The sequence below is a fragment of the Orcinus orca genome, chromosome 9 (genome assembly GCF_937001465.1).
Source record: "Orcinus orca chromosome 9, mOrcOrc1.1, whole genome shotgun sequence".
Taxonomy (NCBI): domain Eukaryota; kingdom Metazoa; phylum Chordata; class Mammalia; order Artiodactyla; family Delphinidae; genus Orcinus; species Orcinus orca.
The window spans coordinates 87,648,373-87,674,466 of NC_064567.1; the positions used below are offsets into that span (position 1 = coordinate 87,648,373).

A 26,094-nucleotide genomic window follows, 5' to 3' on the forward strand; every position below is an offset into this window, starting at 1 on the left:
GGGACAGAGAAAGACGAGAAGCAAAGCCGTCATGTTGACTGTGCACTCTTCCTGAAACCAGACTCCAGGGACCAGCGGTGCGGACCAGCGGTGCAGCCCAGCGGAGAGAAGGGCCGTGGGACAGCTGGAGGACCCACAAAGGGCAGGGTGCAGGGGCACAGGCATGGGGGCATCTGGGCTGGGCCCTCTCACTACCTATGCCACACAATCCTGCTCTGGTTCTGAGTACAGTGGGGAGAGCCCCCATGGTACGGACGAGAGCACCTCACGGCGCATGCACAAGGCGTGGGAAAGATCACGACAAACATCACATGGTGACTCTGGTCCAGATCCTGCGGCGCCTCTTCTGGGATCTCCAGATCCAAAGGGGCAGACTATGCAAGGGGCTGACAGGTGGGGACAAGAACCACTGACATTTAGAATGAGTGCAAGCAGGACTCCATCTACACTCAAAAAATGAAAACTTCAGTTTACACAACGGAATGTGCCAAAGAATTTTTCATTGAGAGTAACAGAACTGTACCTTCGCAGCTCCACCATCTGCGCCGTCAAGGTGAACACACCCCTTTGGTTGCTCTCCTGCCTGCCTGCCTGCCTGCTCTGTTCTTCCACTTGTTCTTTCTCCTCTTGTGCCCCATGGAATTTCTCAAAGGATTCTCACTGAACCATCTCCCTGCATCTTTTTTATTCACTTAACACTCCTTATACAATTTGTTTTCCTAGCAAATCTATATACTTGTGTAAGGTCTGGAACAGTCCACAAGACCTCGCTCATTTCTGACAGAACTGTAGGGTCTAGGGGTCCCAAAGGCCACCCTCACTATTGACACCAGCTGCAGGTTTGGAGCGTCCGAACACCGTGCTCAGTTCCAGGAATTAATATGTGACAAGAACTCATGGAAGACACTGAAGGCAGTTAAACTCATGGTTACAGTTTATTATAGCATAAGGGCTATCACTTAATGTCAGTCTGCCTGGGGCAGAATCAAGGAGGGCCCCAAATTCAGAGCTTCCAGGTATCCCTCTCCCAAAGGTCACTGTCGATTCCTCCAGTTAATGACACATGACAATGCACACATAGTACTGCCAACCAGAGCAGTTCACCCAAGCCTTGGGGCCCAGAGTGTTTATTAGGGCTCCGTTATGTAGACATGGTGGACTGGCAACATGGCAAACCTCAGGGCCCACAAGTGCCAAAAGCCCCCACCCAGCACCAATCACTATAATATTACTTTGTGTGGCCCAAGGCCCAGGTAAAGAAGACACTAACCAGGCAGACATTCCAAGGGCTTAGAGACTATCACCTAGGAGTTTAGGGCAAAAACCAGACTTCTCTTTCAGCAATGTTAAATTCTTTACTACACCGTCTGCTTGCCCTCTCTTCTGAGCCCCAGGTTCGTATCTCCAGCTGCCTTCTTGATTTCTCCACCAGTTTCGTTAAATTCAAATGAATAAAGTCAAACTCATCCATATCTCCCCAGACCAACTGTGATTCCACTGTTCCTGTTAATAGTACCAAATCCACTTCTTTTCAATAAAGAATTGAGGCAGTTTATAAAACCACAATACAAGATATAAAATTAGAAGGAAACTAGGGTGAAGAAAAAATAGCCCAGAAAAAATAAAATAGAATAATGCTGCAGTGAAGTTAGGACACAGAATGCATGCTGTAAATCCCTGTTCAGCTGTTAAGAGATGGACTGCACATTTGGCTCTGGGCTTGGGAACAGCCAAATGATATCTGAAACTAAGAAGAAAAGACAAGCAGTTTCAAAATTCAGAGTCCTTTCCCCCCCCCCCCATGATGCCCAGGAAGTACTATTCTTCTTCCACTCACTCCAGAATTGAAGACTTGGAATTTTTCTCATTGTTGTCCTCTATGTGCCATAGTTTATCAAATGATAAAGATGCTATCTCTGTGATGTTGTTTGCTTTTGTCTTCTCCTTATATACAAATTCTCTCTCTCCAACTCCAGTCATTTAAGATTTCAAATTATTCTTCCTTAAGAACAGCACTTCCCTGTTCAAAACCTCAAATGGTTCCTCACTGCTAAGTTCTTCTTTAAACATTTTTTTCTATCTACAAAGAAATATATGCTCAATGCAGAAAACAAATAAAAGACAAAGTTTAAAAAAAAGAGAGAGAAATCCAATCCTGCAGTCTAGATATACAATTCCCTAATATTTGACAAATGTATATGCCCTAATTAATACAAAGAACATTTCTCCAAAATCTCAGTTTCCTGATGTAGTCTCCGATTCATGGTCTTTGTCAACTATATATATTGCAATTATTTTCTCCTACTCTGAAGCTGGTCATTTCATTTTTCAAAATGTTTCTTAATCAGCAAAGGACTTTTTATTTGGATGAAATCCAATTTTTAATTTTTTTAACCTTAATACCTTTTGTATTCTCTCTACAAAATCTTCCCCTACTCCAAGGCCGTGAAGACTTCTACTTTTTTTCTTTTTGTAAGGCTTATGCTTTTCATTTTACTTTTAAGTCTATGGGATCTATCACAACCTAAGAAACAGATCTTTTTGAAAATCTACACATTTGCTGTAAGATCAGAAACAAGATACGGATGTCCTCTCCTACCACTTTTATTCAATCTTGTGCATGGATGGAGCAATGAAGCAAGAAAGAAACATAAAGAATGCTAAGGAAAAGAAAACTATTTGCAGTGAAATGATAAATGCTTGTGCAGAAAATCCAAAAACTCTACACAGAACACACACACACAAATAAAATTAGCAAACAAATTTAGCATAGTTACAGGACACATGGTCAATGAATTAATTATATTTCTACATATCATCAAAAAACAAAAACAAAAGAGAGGAAAAAATTTAAATATGTGCAAGACCTCCACACTAAAAAAACATAAAACATTGCTGAGAGAAATTAAAGACCTAAATAAATGTGTTACCAAGGCTGTGGTCCCAGAATCATACCCCAAGCCCCTCCCTCAAATAGAAACCAATTACTTTTTTTTTTCTTTTTAGAAATCTTTTTCTAGAAACCAATTACCCTAAGTTTCAGGGGGACGCTGCAAACAGAAAAAAAAAAAGAACTGGTTAGAACCAACAAGGCCCAAGATGGCGGAAGATCTGACTTCCAGCAGACCATAAGCCTCATTATCCACTCACTGCAATACATTAGCATGCTAAATGACACACCCCTCAGTGCCCTGACAGTTATGACTGCCAGGACAACAACCAGAAAAGCCCAAACAAGGACTAAAGAGGAGAGCTGCACCAGTTCCAGGTCCAAACTACAATCCTGAATCTGGATCTCAGTTCTCTGATAACTCATGAATATTCCTCTCACTCTATCCAAATCCCTCCATTTTACCTCGACCCGCCTATAGATTTGGTGTCTCCACCCGGATTGGCTTGAGAAGTTAATTTGTGAACTAAGTTCCTGCTTCTCCTTTCTTTGGCCACTGAATAAAGTGTGTGCTGTTCCAGTCTCAGCAAGGGTTTCATTACGGCTGCATGAATCTGATGGAAAAAGAACCTCTCTGGGCGAGACCAGGGGTCTCGGTCTGGGCTAGAACCCTGGCGTGAGTCCAGTTGATCAATTTGGTAATAAATGGACACAGAGATGTTAGTGGTGTCTGGGAGGAAGAAATTTCCTCTACCTTTCTAGGTTGTTCTAGCTGGTCTAAGTAAGTTGACAGATTAAAAGGAGAAAATCAAACAACAGTTTAATGACCTGTATACACGGGAGAGGCCCAGGAAAACTGAGTAACTCTCCAAAAACAACCAAAGCCCTCATCTTAAATACCATCTTCAGGATGTTGGGGGTAGTGATTTGGGACTTCAAAGGGAACGAAGGCCATTCACATGGAGGTGGAAAAGCAAATACTTGGTAAATGGCTGTGACACAGACACAGAGTGGACTCCCCCATCACACCTGGCCCACATTCTTTGCAGACACCTCCGATGACAGCTCTATTCCTGTCAGGGAACATGCCCTCTATCTAAGTTCTTTTAGGCATTTGGGGGAAAGTCAAAAGTTTCTTCCTGAGTCTTTTGGGCCTTTTCAGCTGGAAATAATCCACATGCGAAAGAGACTTCAGGGATGGCAAATTTTGCTCCTCTACAATGGATGAGAAGATCAATACTACTAAAGACATGTCTAAAATATTTGTATTTATAAGCTGAGGCTGACATTATACATAAATACAAAGGAACTAGACAAGTCAAAACCCATTCTGGAAGAGAAGCACAAAGTCAGAGGGCATCCACTACCCAGTTCAAGACTTACTACATAAAGCTACACAAATCAAGGTGGAGTGGAATAAGCGCACAGACAGACCAAAAGAGGAATGGAACAGAGAAGAGTCCATAAATAGACCCTAATACATACAGTGAAGTTATTTACAAAGGCACCAGGCAATTCCATAGGGAAAGAAGTGTCTTTCCAACAACAACTAGACATAAAAGTACATAGAAAAGAAGAAACCTCCACACCAACTTCACACCTTTCTGCTGACATTCTGGTATAGCTCTTTCACCCTAAATACATTTTTAAAAAGAGAGCTGATCGTACCAGCAAGGTTCTTTTGCCTTTTTTTTTGGCCACACGGCTTGTGGGATCTCAGTTCCCTGACCAGGGATTGAACCTGCACCCTGGGCAGTGAAAGCGCCAAATCGTACCCACTAGCCTGGGGACTCCCAAGGGTTCTTTTTCCATTCTGCCTTCCTTCGGGTTTTTAAAAAATGTCTTTCTAGATGATGTTTTAATTTACTTCATGTATAAATTTCTCATCCTCGTATTTACCCTCTACATGATGCTCCCACATTACTCTTCAACCTAATCTGTATGTTGCCCATTTGGCAGGAAAACAAAAGCTTCTCAGAGACACCTCTCCCAGGCTCCAGAATTTGGCCAGAGAAGCGCCCACCCCCATCAACAAAGTCCAATTCTTCTTACCTGGCAAGGCCCCCTTTACATTTTCTATAAAGTCTTTTCTTTTACCTCTAACCAAATACAACTTCATTCCTTTCGCATCCTCACAAATTTTCCTTTTTCTCCTCTTATAATTAGTCAACCACACAAAAAAGGTGAAGAAAGGCACTTAAGTAGCTTCTTAATCTAGTCCATTCATTCATTCATCCCATAGTCAACAGGCCACAGGTTGTTCCACCTTGGTTCTAGTGAGAAGCAGGAAGCAACAAGACAGGCAAGGCTCTGCTGTGAAGGAGCTTATATTCTACTGGCAGAGTCTGTGAGGCCATGAACTCCTAGAAAATACAGACTGTTTCTCATTTATCTTTACAACCCCTGTAGTAAAATACAACACTTTACATATAGGAAAGCCTCAAAAAATTCAATTGTCAGGCTAACTAAAGCTTAGTAATCAATAAATACCCATGTCAGTAGTGATTCACAGCAAGGAGCCTGACAGGTGTTGGAATAGCCTCAGTCTCCACGAAAGGAATGCAATGAAGCCTCGTAATAAATCCAAGGGCATATTACCTTCTTCATATAGATAAGCAGAGTCTCTTCTCAAGGCTACAAGTAAGCCAATTTAAGCCTACTAATTTTTAAAAATGCATACAACCGTGGTGAATTAAGTATTCATGCAGCATTAGTGGTTTTAAGGAAAAGAACTGTGAATGAATAAAGATTATCTTTTACTTATCTCAAGAAGAACAGGGCTTCCCTGGTGGCGCAGTGGTTGAGAGTCCGCCTGCCGATGCAGGGGACACGGGTTACCGGTCCGGGAAGATCCCACATGCCGCGGAGCGGCTGGGCCCGTGGGCCATGGCCGCTGGGCCTGCGCGTCTGGAGCCTATGCTCCGCAACGGGAGAGGCCACAACAGTGAGAGGCCCGCGTAATGCAAAAAAAAAAAAGAACAGAAACTAAAGACTACATTTCTGGATGGACCTGGAGATTATCATACTAAGTGATGTAAGTCAGACGGAGAAAGACAAATAAATGATGTCGCTTATATGTGGAATCTAAAAAAAAAAAAAAAATGCAAATGAACTTATTTTCAAAACAGAAACAGACCCACAGACTTAGAAAATGAATTTATGGTTACCAGGGGAGAAGGGGGGCGGTGGGGATAGATTGGGAGTTTGGGATTGTCACGTACACACTGCTATATTTAAAATAGACAACCAAGGACTTCCCGGGCGGTCCAGTGGTTAACACTTCGCCTTCCAATGCAGGGGATGCAGGTTCAATCGCTGGTCAGGGAACTAAGATCCCACATGCCTCGGGGCCAAAAAACCAAAACATAAAGCAGAAGCAATACTTGTAACAAATTCAATAAAGACTTTAAAAATGGTCCACATAAAAAAAAGAAAACCATAAATAAATAAATAAAACAGACAACCAACAGGGACTTACTGTAAAAAAAAAAAAATTAAAAAGGCTACAGTGTCATAAAATACTTGAGCTACATGACACCATTTCTAAGGCAACTTCGTGTGATGTGTATTGCTTTTTTTCCTTAAAAAAACAAAAAACCTGAAGCTATAAAATAGTCGTTAAGTCATAGATTCTGGGGAGAGAAACAAGACCAATAAGAAATTATAACCACCAACATTAAATTTTGAGATGTAGTGAAATTCAACCTGTGTAAACTTTTCACAAATGGAAAGTGAACACCATGGGTAAAGGCAATTTGCGTATAAGGAAGCCATCTGACATTTTTCTAGTGTGCAAGTATTCATATTGTTTATCCTATGTTTTGAAGGAGATACTCCCAAATTCCCACAGAAGAGCTCGGGGGCACTGTGGATGATTTTAAGAAAATTTAAAGCAGAAATGAAGCGTCTGTACTCTGATTTGTGTGTCCTTCATGGCCTGTCAACCTCCTCACCCTGACACGCCTTTTCAGATACGCAGGTAACAACAGTGCTGTCCTGCCCTTAGTTGAAGCTTAACACCAGAGACAATTTCTTCACCCAAACAGAAATACTTACTGCACAGTAGATGGTTCCAATGCAGTGGGATTAACAAAACATACAGCCCTTGACCACAAGAAATCTTTCAGACTGAGGAGAAGGAGCTCAGAAACAAACACAAAAATAAATATATAATCACACATCATAATGAGTGCTACGGGGGTGGGGAGTGGAGACTACTGTGGGTGATAAAGGAAGAGGCCTAAATAAGATGTGATAGGGATTCAAAGAAGGCATAAGGAAATGACACGCTTCACTACCAAGTCAGAGCACAACTATGTTGAAATCGATGTCTCCAGAAACGATGCAAGTGATAAACTGTATACAAGGTGCCAACTTATCTAAAAATGATTTAGCAGAGCCACAAAACAGGATCTCTGAGGAGTCAGTCAGTGCAGGCAAGCATGATACATGAAACCGATGTTCCTACTTCCACCATTTACTCGTCCTTGGAGTAAATACGTGCTGAGAGTTCTGGGGAAATTTTAGAACACAGGTAGTTCAAAGCAGTAATTCCCCTTACACAGCAAATCAGTCACACAGTGTGAAGTGACGGGAAGGGTCACTTCTCTTAGTCACAAATTTGGAGTTTTAGAGGAATGGTACATGCCTCAGGTGAGCCATCCTTACTTTCAATGTGCAGAAAAATCACTGGATGAACCTGTTAAATACTTGGAGTCCGGGTTCTACTCCCAAGGATTCAAATTCAAGACTTAGAGTCTAGCCTAGAAACGTTCTGATGCAGGTGGTACAGGTCACACTCTGAAAACCCACATTAGACTAAAATCTCCCCAGAGGAGGAGGTTTTGCCCTGATGAAGAGGCTTTCAGCTTAAAAAAGCAAGCAAGTACAATATTACACAAGGGCCTCCTAGAACTGTTTGCTTACAGGCTGACCCTGTGCCTGACCCTTGTTATACTCTGGGCTTGGAAGAAAAAGTCGGAATAAACCACACAGCCTGCTGCTACAGTTCCTGTCCCAGACAACTGACCAGAGGTAACATAGAAAAACAAGGAGAGAGAGAAGCAGTGCTGACCACTCTGTCTGCAGAGGCCAGAGAAACAAGCATACCACAAGCGAGGCAGCTAAGACCGCTAAGGGGGTCAGTACAAAAGTACAGACGGGGACACACCCGAGAAGAGAATGATGGAACAAAAACAGAACTAAGGAAAATAAAATTTGTATTTCTTAAGAATCTTCTATGTATCAGGTAGTATGCCCTACTTCACATATTTATCTCATTTTATTCCTCAAAAAATCATCAGTGATAGGTGCTGTTACATATTCTATTATCTGGAGAGATGATATTATAGATGAAGAAACTAATAAAGCCTACAGCAAAGGTAACTTGTCCGAGGATACAGAAATGGAAAGCAACAGGGTCAGATTTTGAACCCAGCTCTTTCAGACTCCAAAGTCTATACTCCCCCTCTGGACTCGTGGGTAGGAACATGCTAGCTATGAAGAAAGGAAAAGAAGACTCCCAGGCCACAGAGACTGCCAGGTACAATAGAAAGGAGCAAAGAATAATGCATTAGCAATATCAGAACTTTAAATAGTGGCCTTTTTGTTAAAAAGGCGTTAAGTTTCACAAGCTTTGAATAAGGAAAGACTTGAAAAGGTAAAGAGGTAAAAAGAAGGTAAAAAGTTAAGATACAATTTGGTTCGTCATGAATGATTCAGAATTGCAGGAACCCAAATGCTTACTGCAGCTAAAGGTAGGTGATGGGATTCCAGGTGACCTTCCACACTCCGACCCCCAAAATACCTATAACTCCTATGATGAACAAAAATGTCTTTTGTAAAGAGAGAGAAAAGATGTGGTATATTTTGTGTCTGTTAATGTTTTATTTTATTTCAGGACTATTAAGAACTGTCTGGTGGCACAGAGGTTCTCCAAGAATGAAGTCAGAGGAAACAAGAAGAGATGTGCAGTGACAGAAGAGAGACAAGCCACCTCCACAGACTAAGCAAAACATACCCTTAGACTGTGAAAGGCATCCCTCCTCTTCCCTCTTCCTGAGCTCTCACTCCACAGCCCTTAGGTAGTGCCAAGCGACAAAGGACGTCTAAGGACAGGCTAGGTGTTGAGGAGAGGGGAGACATGTCCAAAACGGCAGTGACATACAAGGAAATTAATCTAGTCAGTAAACAAAATGAGGATAATGACAGCCTAGTCTCTTACTGCCACAGAAAGAAACTATAGACATGGTAAGGATAAAACTGAGCTGAATCCTCCAGCATTACAATGGAAATGAGACATATTAAACTCATGGATTGTAATATATGCATAAATAAAAACAGAAATAAATATTTAGAAATATATACATAAAGGAAGTATGTACTTAGCTCTGTGCTAAGAGACCTAGAAGCAGTGACACCTCAATAGTAATGATCTCATCTAATGCCCAGATCTTGTTTTCTAAATACTGTTCTTCATTAAAAGAAACCAGGGGTCCTTGTGGAGAGAGCTGATTCCAGGGCTGGCGTACAGCTAATACAAGATGAACCAGGAACATCTTTCTTTTTTTTTCTTTTTTGATTAATTTTTATTGGAGTATAGTTGCTATGCAATGTTGTGTTAGTTTCTACTATACAGCAAAATGAATCAGCTATACATATATCCCCTCTTTTTTGGATTTCCTTTCCATTTAGGTCACCACAGTGCATTAAGTAGAGTTCCCTGTGCTATACAGCAGGGGTCCCCAACCCCTAAGCCTCCGACTGGTACCGGTCCACAGCCTGTTAGGAACCGGGCCACACAGCAGGAGGTGAGTGGTGGGCGGGCGAGCTAAGCTTCACCTGCCGCTGACCATCGCTCGCATTACTGCCGAACCATCCCTCCACCCCACCCCCGGTCCGCGGAAAAATTATCTTCAATGAAACTGGTCCCCCGTGCCAAAAGGTTGGGGACCGCTGCTATATAGTACGTTCTCGTTAGTAATCTATTTTATACATAGTATCAATAGTGTATATGAGGAACATCTTATTTGAAAGTAAGAAAGGATTTAAAGAATGATAGGGACTTTTCCCATCAACAGAAGAATGGATAAAGAAGACAAGGTATAAACACACACACACAGACACACACACAGTGGAATACTAGTCAGCCATTAAAAAGAATGAAATTTTGCCATTTGCAACAACATGGATGGACTTGTAGGGCACTGTGCTAAGTGAAATAAGTCAGAGAAAGAGAAATACTGTATGATCTCACTTATATGAGGAATCTAAAATACAAGAAACTAAACAAACTAGTGAATAAAACAAAAAAGAAGCAGACTCACAGATACAGAGAACAAACTAATGGTTACAACCAGTGGGGAGGGGGGTAAGGGCAATACAGGGGTGGAGGAGTGGGAGGTATAAACTACTGGGTGTAAGACAGGCTCGAGGATATACTGTACACAACATGGGGGATAGAGCCAATATTTTGTAATAACTGTAAATGGAGAGTAACCTTTAAAATTGTAAAAAAAAAATTTAATTAAGTTAAAAAATAAAGGTTTACATTTATGCTAAACTAAAAAAATAATAAATAAAACAAATGACACAGCTTTATACGTACTGATACAGAGTGACTTCTAATATATACTAAGTGAAAAAATAATGTGTAGAACAAAAAAGAATGATATGAACTTTTCAAAAGGACAGAGAATCAACCTGAAGGGGCTCCTAATGGCCAGTTTGGGAAAATCTAAGCATTAAAACATATAAGGAGAGTAAATGATTATAACCCACTGAGTAAAAAGGAAATCTATGAATGAGTACATCTGAGATACACAGACAGATGGATGGGAGGGAGGGATAGGTAGAATACAGGGAGAGAAAGAAAGAAGAAGAAGGAAGTAAATTTCTTGAAAAAACAATATTTACAAAGGTTCAAAGTAACTCTCAACAAAATGCTTATTAATTACCAGGAGGTAAAGAGTAACTTTACAGTAGAGCTATCTGGCAGACACCAACCTGAACAAGTGATTGACATCAACCGTATTGTTATAAATCAAAACCATGTAGTATCTGATAGGATTCGATGAGAAGAACACTTCTCACAGAACAACACTTTTTTGGTATTCCAAAATGAGAAAACATTATACAGAACAATTGGCCTACATCTTCAAAAATGTCAAAGCCATAAAAGCCCAGAAAAGACTAAGGAACTGTTCCAGACTAAGGGAAGAAGAAAACAAAATGCAATGTGATTCTTCAATGGATCGGTTTCACAAAAGTAAAAATACTGGGCAACTGGCAAAACCTGAATGGAGTCCAAGGACTGAATGGTAGAAGTATATCAACATTAACTTCCTGATCTTGATAGTTGTATTGTAGTTAACAAAGGAGAATGTACTTGATTGTAGGCAAAACATACTAAAGTACTCAGGGATGATAAAGCATCGTGTTGGTAACTTAAATTCAACCGTTTCCAGAATAGATAGAAAGTTATCTATTCTATTGGGGGCTGGGGGCAGTTATTTTCCCCGGACATTCCCAATCAACTCCATGGGCCCCTTGAAAGCATTTGTCAGTTATCTTAAACACCTGTTATGGTCTATACCACAAAAGAGCCACGTGTGAGGCAAATGTTCTCATTCCAGCAGTGGGGAACCTATGACCTGAAGAGAACAGTTCCTTCACATCAACCTAATGTTTTGGCCTAAGCAGCAAAATCAAGACAGTTGTCCGCATTTCCTCTTCAAATAACTTCAAACGAAAAAATGCAGATTAAGAGGGAGGATGGAAAACATCTTCTTTTCCATATTAAAAGGCATAGATCTTTACCTTTGGGGTCATAATCACTACTCGTACAAATGCTAAAGATCAACATTCCATTTTCTAAGGAAAACATGATTCTATGTGTAGAAATCTACACCTATGGAAAAATCACGTTAGAGCGGAAGATTCCTTCTTAAACTTTCCAGAGCAGAATATTAACTTCTGCTTTCTCGTATCTAACGTTAACCAACACACAAAGGGCCTGCAATCACTAGATAAACTGACACTAAGATATAATAGAGCCGAAGAGTCATTAATGCTTTATGGCCTGAACATGCGTGCATCTCCTGCCATCTATGCTTAAGCCGTATAGAATCTTTTCCTTAATTTGTAGCAGATAAATGTCTCATCAACTGTTCAGAAGCTAAGAATTCAGATTGTGATAATTTTCCATTAGAGGGAATTAAAGTCCAAGTGAGTAAGAAGAGGCAGCAAATGGACTGCCTTTCCTTTCGCCTTGATTCCTGGGATCCAGTCTACACAGAGAATGGGGTCTGGATCAAACTGTTTTCAATACTCATCACACAACATGCTTGCCTTCTAGGAGTTTAGCTATATGCTCTTGGGCTTCACGAAACATCAATACAAGAATACTCCACTTGAATAACTTCTATGTATCCGTGAAATCATAGCTGAAAACATAATCCACTACGTCACAATGGCAGAACCCACAAACTGTCTTTCTCGTTGAGTACGCCAGGAAACAAATGGACCGACTTTCATTCCACACACAATGAATACTATGTAACTCAGTGCTGCGCAGAGAAAGGAACAGTTCCTTATTAGTCTTAGCAGCCCAGAAGCTCAAATCCAATGCAGAGAACAGCAGTTTAACTGGCTCCTCCCGTAGGGCCTTCGTACCCTCTACTTTCTGTGCTCTTCTCTTCGCAGATGGTTTACTCTGTGTTTATCTTTAATAGTCCTGCTTTATACCATCTTTTTAATCCTACCAGCGGATTTAAATCCTCTTGAAAGTACTCAGCATATGTACGCACACATGTATTTATTTTCTTTCCCTTACAAATTTTCCTCCTGATATCTCTTATATTTTCAGGTAGCATTCTACTCTTAATGATCTAGAAGTTTTCAACGATACGGACAGCAAGAGGCTAACTTAACAACGACCAGGGAGCTGGCATCACCAAGCCCCCGTGCTCTGCCGGTGGGCGCGCGGCGCGCAGGCTCGTCACCTTTGCAGTAGTCTGCGGGGTCCTCCTGCTCCTCATCGTCTGACCCCAGGATCTCCTCCTCTGGCTCCGGGGGCGCAGGGTCTGCCAGAGGTGGCGGTGGTGGAGGGGGCGGGGGTGGAGGAACCAAGGGAGCTTTCTGCTGAGGCTCCGGCCTGAAACAGAGGAAGGACAATTCCTGTTTACTCAGAAGTAAATCCTGCATTATGAATACACTTGAGAGTTTCTTAATATGGGAAAAAATAAAACTTGTCACACACTAAGAAGAGATGCTGATTAATGTCACTTCAGCCACTTTAGCTGAATTCAAGTACTGCTTCAAAACACAAGTGGGGGGCGGGGGGGTGACTACCCTTATTAACCAAGGAATATTTCTGCATGCCCGTTTTCACTCCAAGCGTCATTATTTCTTAAGTCTTGATAATATTATGAATTGTAAGTGAAAAAGAGTTATCCCCTCATGATACACAGCCTTAGTAGTTAGAACACATCCCCCAGAGATTAGAAAAAGACAGAGGAAAGCAACCCTAGACTTTAAAAAAAGGGCTTATTTTCCATCATTTTAAAATCAGAATTCCTTTCCCCATAGAAACAGTAGGAATGTGGTTAGGTTCCCTGGATAACTCATAAAAGCCAACTAATGTATACTGTAATGTACACCTTGCTTAGCAAGACAAGAACACTGTCCCAAACTGGAAATTAAACAAAGAAAACATCCACTGCAGTCAAATACAAATACAATCCATACATCAATGCAAGACTTCCAATGGTTATTTCTAATTGTTACAAAAAGGCTAAATGTTTAGTACACTCTTTTACAAAAGACAGAAAAACCTATAATAGTAAAAACAAATAAACAACTTAAGAGGTTACAGATGTAAACTTTTCAGATATCTAGAATAACTCAGGATATATTAAATACATTTGCTTAGAAGTAAAGCATTCATAATGCAATTCTGTAAAATCAAGCTTTCACTTATAAAATGTAACTGCTCCTTCTAGCCATATCCCAATGGGGAATCTTGAACCAATAGTCTCAACTGGATGCAGAACCTCTCTTGAGCTGCAAGCTGCCCTAACAACAGGACCACCACTGCTCTCCCTGAGCTGGCCACAGCTCTACAGATAAAAAGTGGGGAGGGAAAAGATACCGAGTAGTAGGGGCAAGGGGGTTCGGCTGATGGACTGTTCCCCAGAGGCAGTTTCAGTGGGATGAACAGAGGGCCTCTAGTCTGGGGAGCAAGGGGAACCTCACAGACACTGATGTGGTAGATAACGGCCATTTTTTTGGCCTGCCCAGTACTGATGCTCCCTTTCTAAAAGCATGTTTTGGAACACTGCTACTCCCTGCACAATGAAAGGCTGGCTCCAGTCCTCTCTCCTCATTGTGGTACAGCCTAGGGCACAGAGCCGTGGAACCTTGCTTGAGAAGGTCAGCCATCACAGGGTACAAACTCATCCTAGCTGCTAGTAAAAGGCAGGGTCAAAGGACTTGCCCCTTTCTAAGCTGAACCTCTAAATTCTTGCCAAATCTAGGAGCCCCCAAATAGCCTTTAGCACACTGCCTTCAGCCTAAGGTAGTTACAGCTCATTTATGTGGGTTGCCACCAAAAACTCCAAGTGCCACAGCAAACGAAGGAAGGCAGTAGAAACACCAGCAGTCATGAGGATGGGGTGGGGATCACACCTCACAGGTAACCTTAAAGGTCAACCCTGGCAAGTATGATTACCTTTGGCAGGACAGCTAAAGAATGTTTATAATCTGAAAATGACTTGTACTGATTTCTACTTGCTACAATTTATGGAGACTCAAAGTTACAGCTCCTTAGGTAACAGACATTAGGACAATGGTGGTGATAACATTCTCAATTAACCATGCCTCATGATGGAGTACTGAAAGGGAGTCATCACAACCAAACACCAACACCACTGCCAGGACCTCCAAAGAAATCCCAAGAGACCTTATGCAAAAAGAGGCCTGAGGAAGGGGAGGTAGGAGAGGAACTGCACCAGTTTCAATGCTTCCCCAAAGGGAAGAGGTTAGAGAAAAGATTTACATGACCCATTCTTGGGGGTGGACTCTATCTATTTGACAAATTTGCTCAACCAAAAATACTTTCAATGTTGACTATTTCTTCCTAAGAAATTTTATATGAAAAAATAAAGAGATTCTCTAAATTAAAAAAAAAAAAAACCAAAAAACAACAACACATATTCCCTGTGGAGACTATGTAACAACTAGTGAAAAGGGAAGGACTAGAAGATCTTGTTCCACTGCTGCAGGGTGCTGCTACGATCAACACCACTGATACTTGGGCCAGGAAACTCACAGCTGTGGGTGCTGTTTTGTACACTGGAGAACGCTGTCAGCCTGGCCTCCAGCCACTACATGTCAGTTGTGATCATCACATGTCCAGAGACAAAGCAACCTAAATGTCCATCAACAGAGGAATGGATAAAGAAGATGTGGTACATATATACAATGGAATATTACTCAGCCATAAAAAAGAATGAAGTAATGCCATTTGCAGCAACATGGGTGGACCTAGAGATTCTCATACTAAGTGAAGTAAGTCAGACAGAGAAAGACAAATACATGATATCGTTTATATGTGGAATCTAAAAAAAAAAGGGTACAAATGAACTTATTTACAAAATAGAAGTAGACTCACAAATGTAGAAAACAAACTTATGGTTACCAGGGGATGTGCGGGGTGGGGGATAAATCGGGAGACTGGGATTGACAATATACATACTACTATATATAAAATAGATAACTAATAAGGACCTGCTGTATAGCACAGGGAACTCTACTCAATACTCTGTAATGGCCTACATGGGACAAGAATCTTAAAAAAAACCAACACTGGATATATGTATATATATAAATGATTCACTCTGCTGTACACCTGAAACTAACACAACATTGTAAATCAACTATACTCCAATAAAAAATTTTTTAATCATCACCAAAAAAAACCTATGTCCAGACACTGACAAATGGGTGGGGAGGAGGGGGAGGGAGGGAGGGGAGGGGAGTGGTGGCAAAATGATGGCCATGTGAGCACCACTTCATCGGTGGCATTTGCTACATATACCTTTACCTCAATGGAATAGACTGTATCTATGATAAGGGAGAAGAGATTCTAATTTTCCCATGCCCATTTTCTCTAGTTTGAGAGGCTTGGGTATCTTTATCATAATGTATGTCTCTTGGTGAGCTGCCACGTCACTTGCTTAACAAAATTCTCAGACCCTCTGGGGTCAGGGAGGGCCATGCTGAACAGGCAGGCAGATAGTTCCTGCAAAGCCAGTTCTATCAAGATAAAGGGATGAGTCAGGGTACCTTGAAATACAGAGGAAGTTGAGTAATGTTGATGTAATATCTTGACTGGCTATCATATCAAAACACCTAGAACTCTGCTATCCTCTGGCCCCATGTGAGTGCTGAGCACTGAAAATGTACCTTGTCCTTATTGAGATGTGTTCTAAGTGTAAAATACGTACTGAATTGCCAAGATTTGGTACAAAAAAAAGTAAAATATTTTATTAATAATTTTATATTGGGGCTTCCCTGGTGGCACAGTGATTGGCAGTCCGCCTGCCGATAGCAGGGGACACGGGTTCGTGCCCCGGTCCGGGAAGATCCCACATGCCGTGAAGCGGCTGGGCCCGTGAGCCATGGCCGCTGAGCCTGCGCGTCCGCAGCCTATGCTCCGCAACGGGAGAGGCCACAACAGTGAGAGCCCCACGTACTGGAAAAAAAACAACAACAACATATATATATATATAAAATAATTTTATATTTATTACATGTTAAAATAATAATGTTTTGGATATAATAAATTATTAAAATTAAATTCATCTTTTTTTTTTAAAATGTGGCTACTAGAACACTTTAAATTACAAATGAGGCTCACATTACATTTCTATTAGATGGCATCACTCTAGACCCTCAGGTTCAACAATAGCAGAGGATTGTCTTGGCAGAGATTCCTGGTCACATCAGTGAATATTTTTTTCTGAGGCTTCTCCCAGTAACCTGCTTCACACCAATTATCACCAACTCTCAAATTACCCAGTTCATCATAGTAAGATAAGTACACTGTAACTACCAAATGTTACAGTCCAATCACTGACTCCTTTTCATCCCATCCAGCCTTGTTACTGCCTACTGCACAGGAAAAACACAGTAAATTTGTCTTAGGGCAGACGGACGTAAGAGAGAATGATGCCACACTGTCTTTAAAGGCTGCCTTCTTCAAACTGGTCTCTGGTGGCTTCTACAGCACCTCAAGGCCTGGTTAAATCTCAACTGTTTAAAAGATCAAGAGGTGATCTCACCAAGTGTATACTCATGAAATACATCAAGCGATTAAAAAAAAAAAAGACAACTTTCACTAATCCTATTGAAAACCATCAAGAAGTTATTTCAAAAGACAAACCAAAAAAGTTATTACATATAAGAATTAATAGGGAGTTCCCTGGTGGTCCAGTGGTTACGGCTTGGCGCTGTCACTGCTGTGGCCTGGGTTCAATCCCTGGTCAGGGAACTAAGATCCAGCAAGCCATGCGGCATGGCCAGAAAAAAAAAAAAAAAAGAATTACTAGAAGCACATAAGCCGTGGGGGGGAAAACTCATAAATATTTTCAACAACAATGCCAACACTACTAAATGGTGAAAGAATAGTCTTTCAACAAATGTAACTGGGACAAATGGCTATCTGCATACAAAAAAATGTTGTAACCCTACCTCACATAAATACATAAATATTAACTCAAAATTAATAACTTGGGACTTCCCTTGGTGGTCCAGTGGTTAAGACTTCACACTCCCAAGGCAGGGGCCCAGGTTCGATCCCTGGTCAGGGAACTAGATCCCACATGCATGTCGCAACTAAAAGATCCCGCATGCCACAACTAAAAGATCCCGCGTGACGCAACTAAGACCCGGTGCAGCCAAATAAATAAATAAAAATATTTTTTTAAAAAATAATAACTTGCAGGAGGGCTTCCCTGGTGGCACAGCGGTTGAGAATCCGCCTGCTGATGCGGGGGACACGGGTTCGTGCCCCAGTCCGGGAGGATCCCACATGCCGTGGAGCGGCTGGGCCCGTGAGCCATGGCTGCTGAGCCTGCGCGTCCAGAGCCTGTGCTCCGTAACGGAAGAGGCCACAACAGTGAGAGGCCCGCACGCCACAAAAAAAAAAAAAAAAAAAAAAATTAATAACTTGCAGGAAAAAATATGAGTAAATCTTGATTACCTTAGGCTTGGCAATGTTTCTTAGATATGATACTAAAAGCATAAGCAATAGAAGAAAAAAAGATAAAACTGGACTTGAACAAAATTGAGAACGTTTGCGTTTCAAAGGGCACCATCAAGAAAGTAAAGACAACCCAGAGAATGGAAGAATATATTTATAAATCATACAGCTTTAAACAAACTTGTATCTAGAATATAAAAAGAAATTTGTAACACGACGATAAAGAGACAAATTTTAAAAATTAAAGAAAAGAAGTAGAACAGACATTTCTCCAAAGAAGATACACAAATGACCAATAAGCACATGAAAAGATGTTCAGCATCATTAGTCAATTGGAAGAGGGAAGTCAAAACCACAATGAGATACTACTTCACGTCCAATAGGATGGTTATATTAAAAAAAACACCAGGCAACAACAAGTATTGTCAAGAATGAAGACACTGGAACCATCATACTACTGTAGCAGGAGTATAATATAGCACAGCTGTTCTGGAATATCTGGTAGTTCCGAAAAGGTTGAATTTAGAGTTACCATGAAACCCAGCAATTCCAATCCTAGGTATATACCCAAGAGAAATGAAAACATCTGACCCCACAAAATCTTGTGTAAAAATGTTCATAGCAGTGCTATTCAGAATAGATAAAACGCAGCAACAACCCAAATGTGCATCAACTGATAGATGGGTAAGTAAAATGTGGTATATCCTTACAATGTAATATTATTCAGCAATAGAAACAAATGAAGTACTGATAATACATGTTACAGTAAGGATGACCCTTGAAAACATTACGCTAAATGAAAAACACGAGTCAGAAAAGAACACACGTTGAATGATGCCATTTTACATCAAAACGTCCAGAATAGGGAAATTTGTAGAGTGTATTAATGGTTGCTTGGAGTTGGGAGCAGGGGAAGAGAGAAGTGGAAATTGACTGTTAATAGATACGGGGGATTCTTCAGGAGGCATGAAAACGTTCTCATGTGGTGATGGTTATACACTTATATATAAGTATATATGGTTATATACTTAAAAAATACTGAACTGCATACTTTAAAAATCTAAGTTGTATGGTATTTGAATTATACCTCAAAAAGCTGTTTTTTAAAAAGCAAAAGCCTATACGACTATATAATACCTTTTAATATCCACCTTATACCTTAATAAAGTATATGCTTCCAAGAAAAATCATAAATATCTACATTTAGATTTAAGCAATCTATATGCATGGTCTCTTTTACAAATGCCTAATACATTCACAGTGAAAAATAACATGTAGTTCTGTAAAAAGTAGAGAGTCTATCTAATCATCTGAAGTTTCTATAAGGCACTAGTAATTTCAGAACGTGTATGTATACATAAGAAAATGTACCAACTCAGTGACTGGAATAAAAAATTTAGAAAGCAAAATTCCAACTAGTCATTCATATTTTTCACAAAGAACTATATTTATTTTGCCCTACATAAAACATAACTAAATACTCTAATCATTACTCCAAATAGGGCTATCAGGCCCTTGTGACATATTAAAAGTAGTCTCGGGCTTCCCTGGTGGCGCAGTGGTTGAGAATCTGCCTGCTAATGCAGGGGACACGGGTTCGAGCCCTGGTCTGGGAGGATCCCACATGCCGTGGAGCAACTAGGCCCGTGAACCACAACTACTGAGCCTGCGCGTCTGGAGCCTGTGCTCCGCAACAAGAGAGGCCGTGACAGTGAGAGGCCCGCGCACCGCGATGAAGAGTGGCCCCCGCTTGCCACAACTAGAGAAAGCCCTCGCACAGAAACGAAGACCCAACACAGCAAAAATAAATAAAATAAAATAATAAACTCCTACCCCCAACATCTTCTTAAAAACAAAATATTTTTCTTTAAATATTACATTAGAATACTAAGATTATTTTATCATGCTTATCGACTTCATATTATATTTTTCATGTACATTTGCTCTATTAGTAAAGTGAGAAAAAACTGAACGACCCTTGCAAAATGCATACATCATCTGCTCTAAATTGCCACGGCAACCAGATGGGAGTTCTCTGATTTCCTTCCAGCTGCTATTTCTTTTCCATTCCAGCAGAGAAAAAGAAGTAAACCTCACATTTGGCAGAAAAAGAAGTACTTTCCTTTGTTATCAGCTTAAATGGCAACTGACACCATTTAAGAAATTAATTCAGTTAATCTTTAACCAAAACATAAAGAAAAGGAATCCCAAACCAATTTCTTCAGGTAGTATTCTAGGGACATTCACATAAAGTCAAATTTCTTTTTCTTTCCTCGTATGTCGACAGCCTAAATCTAAAACTCACTCTCTTCCTCCCACCCTCCTTCTCACTCTTCCTCTCTTGGTGGTAATTGTCAGCCTGAGAAACATGCAATCTGGCATTTCTACTTAAGGACAGAATCAATCAGTATACACTTTCTCTCAAAATAGCTTATCTAAAAAGGCTAGCTGCTGTAGCACTGGGTAAAGTCACACAGCTAGGGAGGAAAAAGCCACAATGATTTCATGTATTCCTCTCCAATGAAAAGAGAATTTCTAAACTTTGTATAAATCAAACCTAAATGTGAAGTGTCTGCTGTGGTAGGCAGAATTCTAAATTGAGCCCCAATGACCCTTGCCCTGTGTAATTCCCTGTTCCTCTGAGTGTGGGTAGCCCTGTGAATATGATATCACTCTTGTAATTATGTTATGTTATATGGCAAAAGGGCAGATACACTGGGTGGGCCTAACCTAACCACATGAGCCTTTTTACAGGTGAGGGTTTTTCTCTGACTGGTCAAAGAAAAAGTCAGGGGCGTGCTTGAGCTAACCTGCAAAAAAGCAAACATTCATGTCAGGAACTGCCCATTAGGGCCACAGAGCAAGGAATTACGGGTGGCCTCTAGGAGTGACAGTGGTCCCCAGCCAACAGCTAGAAGGATAACAACAACTTCAGTGCAAGGAAGAGTTCTGCCAATAACTAGTCATCTTAAAAGAGGACTCCAATCCCCAAATGAGAACTGCAGCCTTGGCCAACAGTTTGGTTTCAGTCCAGTGAGAAATCAGCCACCTGTGCAGCCCTAACTTCTGACCTACAGAACTGTGAGCTAATAAACAGGTATTGTTTTCACCTGCTAAGTGTGGTAATTTGTGCAGCAATAGAAAATGAATAGAGCTGCCAAGTTCTCAATAAGTAATAGAGTAGTTCACTTTAAATTATCAGATTTTGGCCTCAACCAAATCTGGGGTTTTTTAAATAATTGAAATGATCAGAGGAATTAAGAAGCTGGGTAATAAGAATGTGACAGCCAATTATCTTTGGGGCACAGGCAAGTTAAAAAAAAAAAGAAAGGAAAACAAAAACTTATTCCCCAAATTCTAACAGAAACAATCATAATTCCAAGCCAGACACTTTACATGGTCTTACTAAGACCGTGTCGTCTTCTAGAACACTGAACATAGTTAGTGAAGATGTAAGTAAATCACACCTGCTTCCCAACTAAACTACACCTTAGACAGCAAACGAGTTGACTACTTGACCACCTAACAACATATGTATGACGGAGCTATAGACTTCTCATCCACCTGTATTATTAATATTTCATAAAACAGTGTGGGGCCTGGCAGTACACGTTATTACTACTGAAGAAGAGAAAGGCAGACAGAAAAGTTTAATCCAGAGCCCAAAAGCGTGTAAAAATGGTATCCACTGATGCCACAAATACTCAAAATAGCATCTAACAGCGGTCCCCAGCCTTTTTGACACCAGGGACCAGTTTCGTGGAAGACAGTTTTTCCATGGGATGGGGTGGGGGGATGGTTTCGGGATGATTCAAGCACATTACGTTTATTGTGCACTTTCCTTCTTATTATTGTTACATTGTACTACATAATGAAATGATTATACAGCTCACCATAATGCAGAATCCGTGGGAGCCCTGAGCTTGTTTTCCTGCAACTAGATGGTCCCACCTGGGGGTGACAGGAGACAGTGACACCTGAAGTGTGTGCCTTAGGTCCAGTCTACTCCGTAAGATGCAGCTTGTCACTTGCCACTCACTGATAGGGTTTTGATATGACTCTGTAGGCAGCTGATTTATCAGGGTCTCTGTGCAGTCAAACCCCTCTGCTAATGATAATCTCTGTTTGCAGCCGCTCCCCAGCGCTAGCATCGCCTCAGCTGCACCTCAGATCATCAGGCACTAGATTCTCATAAGGAGCACGCAGCCTAGATCCCTCGCACGCACAGTTCACAGTAGGGTTTGCGCTCCTATGAGAATCTGATGCTGCCACTGATCTGACAAGAGGTGGAGCTCAGGTGGCAATGCGAGTGACGGGGAGCAGCTGCAAATACAGATGAGGCTTCACTCGCCTGCCACTCACCTCCTGCTGTGCGGCCCGGTTCCTAACAGGTCACCAACCGATATCGGTCCGTGGCCCGGGGGTTGGGGATCCCTGGCGTATAGCATGCACCATGACGTGTACCGGGGTACAAAGGAGCCCGGCACTGAGGGATGCATGGTCTAGCAAGAGGGCTCTAGAGAAATGCCTGTAAACACAAGAATATAGGAACATAACTGCTCCAAGTGTTGTTATAGAGGAGGAGGTGGCAGAGGGCTGAGCCAGAAACATCTACATGCTGGGAGTGATCTTAGAGACAGAACAGAATGAGGCACAGGGGGTGGAGGAGGGTGGCCAAGGCCCAGGAACAGGGTGATGAGAGGCACAAAGGCCTAAACTAGTCCAGTGTGGCTGGAGACAGGGAAGAGGTTCAGCAGCAGCCAGCTGACAGAGGAACGACCCACAGTTCTAAGGGATTCGCGCTCTATCCTTAAGGCAAGTAGGAGCCACTGAAACACAATTTTAGGACCAGAGAGTTGCTCTCTGCAAAAAACATATGAAATTGGTATACAGAATGGGTGGAAAGGATAAAAGAGAGAAGCAGGGAAACTAGTGAGGTGTCGCAGGAGGAAATGATGAAAACCTGAACTCAGAACTCAGTCATTCATTTGCTGGAGGTGGGTGTCTGTCTCCTAGGTTTCTGATAGTAAGATAGTGTTACCATTAATTTGGAGAGAGAACACAGCAGCAGGAGGAGGAGTGGTTTGCAGTGAAAGCTTACTTCTGTTTCAGCTCATCAGAGTTTGAGGGGCATGTGGGATGTCCAGCATTGTGGACATCCTTGGTGGACTGCTTGGTATATAGAATCTATAGTTAAAAAATAAAGGTTTAGGCTGCCAATAGAAACAGAGGTCATGAGTAAACAGCTGGTAAACAATGCCTCTCCAAGCATGTGAGAGTGCCAAAGAGAACTGAGGGGTTGAAGAGACAAGAGCAACGCCTAGTTAAGAGCTAACATACCAAGGTTAGTCAAACCACCAACAGATTCTAGCCTTCCTGGTTCATGACCTGCAAGCAGTGACCCAGAGCATAATCACCAAGATAAATCCATAAATTTCAAAGACAGATTTTGGAGAATATATAAGTTTTACCTCATATAAGCCTACCTTTTTACATTAGGACGAGATATACATATAAAAACTAGCAAACTAAGAACCCGTGTGTTTCTATCTAAAAGGCTCTGTTTGTAGGCAATCTGAAGCCAGCTGGGTACAGGGTAAACTGCCACTACAAAAAAAAAAACGGCGGGGGTGGGGGGAGAATTGTTTACTAAGACCTGTATGTTGATGAAACTTAACTAGAACAACTTCCTCCTGCTACTCAGGAAATAACGCAAGATGTACCACTTTGAACATGGCTTCTGCACACCTCCGCAAGATTTAAATCAAAAAGCAACTATAATTATATGACACAATAGCCACTAGCCAAATTAAACAGAGTAAAATTTAAGATTCAGTTCTTCCGTCACCCTAGCCTCATTTTAAGGGCTCAAGCAGCCAGAACCACATACAGCTGGTGACTTATGGTACTGAACAGTGCAGATAATAGAACATTTCCATCATCACAGAAAGTTCTACTGGACAGTGCTGCTCTAGGCAACATTTTAGCAACGTGAACCTCCTCTAGCATATCATTACTTTTAATAAGTAAACAAAATTAACTGAAAAGAGTTTGGAACATTTTTTTATACAGCCCACCATTGGAAATTTTAGCTGTAAAATTATAAACAGGAAGAGTATATTCATTTTTAATTTGACAGATGATTCCAATATTTGAATATCCTTTAGCTCAGCACACCTCCTTACTGGAATTCACCTGATACTCACAGTGACAATGTCTGTAAATAGCAATATATTGGGGTCTAAATGTCCATCAATGGGAGACTTGTTAATAACATGATGATAGATTATGGCACATGCATACAACATAACTCTTCTATAAAAAATGAGGCAAATGAAATTAAGGAAATTCCATCCACAATAGCATCAAAAAGAATAAAACACAGAGCTCCGGTGGCAACCATGGCATATACCGGCCTCACGGTGCCTCTCATTATGATGAGCATGTTCTGTGGCTTCATCAGCTTCCTAGTGCCCTGGTTCATCTGTAAGGGTCCCAACCGGGGAGTTATCATCACCATATTGGTGACCTGTTCAGTTTGCCACTATCTCTTTTGGCTGATTGCAATTCTGGCCCAACTCAACCCTCTCTTTGGACCACAGTTGAAAAATGAAACCATCTGGTACCTCAAGCATCACTGGCCTTGAGGAAGAAGACCTGCTCGCCCGTGCTCAGTCACTGAGGCCACGAAGAGAACTCCTCTGGATGCAAAGTCACCTCCACACCCAGACCACCTTCCTTAACTCAACCGTTTTAGCCATCAACTGCCTTAAATGTTCCCACCACATTTGAATGCCTTATTCTACAATGCAGTATTTTTTCTGGTCACCTTTCTTATTACACTTTGATGAATGATGTACCTATTTAACCTAAAGTATGCTGCCTCCATAAAATGTTTATGTACTCTTCTGAGATAGAAAGTGCTGTTCTTCGGAGAAATAATGTTACTCTCTCCTTGGAACCTGTGGATTTGAAGATGGCTCCTGCCTGCTCTCAACATGGGAATCAGCGAAATGTTTAAGAACTGTTACAAGGCAATAAGACTCCAGTGGGGCAGTCAGTAGGAGAACATGTTCAGAGGGAAAAATCTGTCTCACCAGAATTATATCAAAGTATATTTTCAGGATGAATTTCTTATTTCTGCTATCTTTTAGAATAAATTATTTTTCTGCTTTCCATGGAAAAAGAAAGAATAAGATATAGTTGAACACTGAACAATTAGAGGGTTGGGGCATGGCTGAAAATCGAAGTACAACTTAATAGTTGGCCTTCTGTGTATGTGGTTCCTCCATATACACAGAGTCAACTATCTGTGGACTGTGTAGTACTGTAGTACATACTATTAAAAAAAATCCACGTATAAGTGGACCCAAGTAGTTCAAACCTGTGTTAAGGGTCAACTGTACGTAGGAATAAATTTAACAAAAGAAGTTCAAAATATATACTATCAAAGCTAGAAAAGATTACTGAAAGAAATTAAAGAAGATCTAAATAAACAGAAACACATCCCACGTTAATGGACTGAAGACTTAATTCTGTTAAGATGACAGTATGCCCCAAACTGATCTACAGATTCAATTCAATGCCTATCAAAATACCAGTTGGCTTCTTTGCAGAAATTGATAAGCCATTCCTAAAATTCATATGGAAATGAAATGACCCAGAATAGCCAAACCAATATTGAGAAAGAACAATACTGGAAGACTCACGCTTCTTGATTTCGAAACTTACTACAAAGGTACAGTAATCAACAGAGTGTGGCACTGAGAGTCCAGAAATAAACCCTCACATTACCATCAAATGATTTTTCAACAAAGGTGCCAAGACCATTCAATAAGGAAAGAACGGTGTCTTTAAACAAAAGGTGATGAGATAAATGAACACCCACATGCAAAAGAATAAAGCAGGACTCCTATCTCACCCTACACGCAAAAATTAACTC

At 41.0% G+C, this 26,094-nt stretch overlaps 2 protein-coding genes across 18 annotated transcripts in view; one reads left to right on the forward strand and one right to left on the reverse strand.

The window, feature by feature from the left end:
* The window catches only part of SRPK2 (SRSF protein kinase 2), a 243,025-nt gene that overhangs the window by 56,435 nt on the left and 160,496 nt on the right, over positions 1 to 26,094 (reverse strand). For 15 of the 17 annotated variants that reach the window (XR_004486584.2, XM_033439348.2, XM_033439324.2 and 12 more), the window contains one exon: positions 12,892 to 13,043. The exons of the other annotated variants lie outside the window; for them this stretch is intronic. Coding sequence is in view for 14 of the 15 variants with exons in the window: in XM_033439348.2 (XP_033295239.1) it covers positions 12,892 to 13,043 (152 nt within the window). In the remaining variant the exon portion in view is untranslated. The remainder of the gene's footprint in view (positions 1 to 12,891; positions 13,044 to 26,094) is intronic. 17 annotated transcript variants of the gene reach the window in all.
* Positions 24,506 to 25,353, forward strand: LOC117203712 (V-type proton ATPase subunit e 1-like). Its single transcript, XM_049714811.1, has one exon. The coding sequence runs from the start codon at positions 24,554 to 24,556 to the stop codon at positions 24,797 to 24,799; it is 246 nt and encodes an 81-aa protein (XP_049570768.1). The 5' UTR covers positions 24,506 to 24,553; the 3' UTR covers positions 24,800 to 25,353.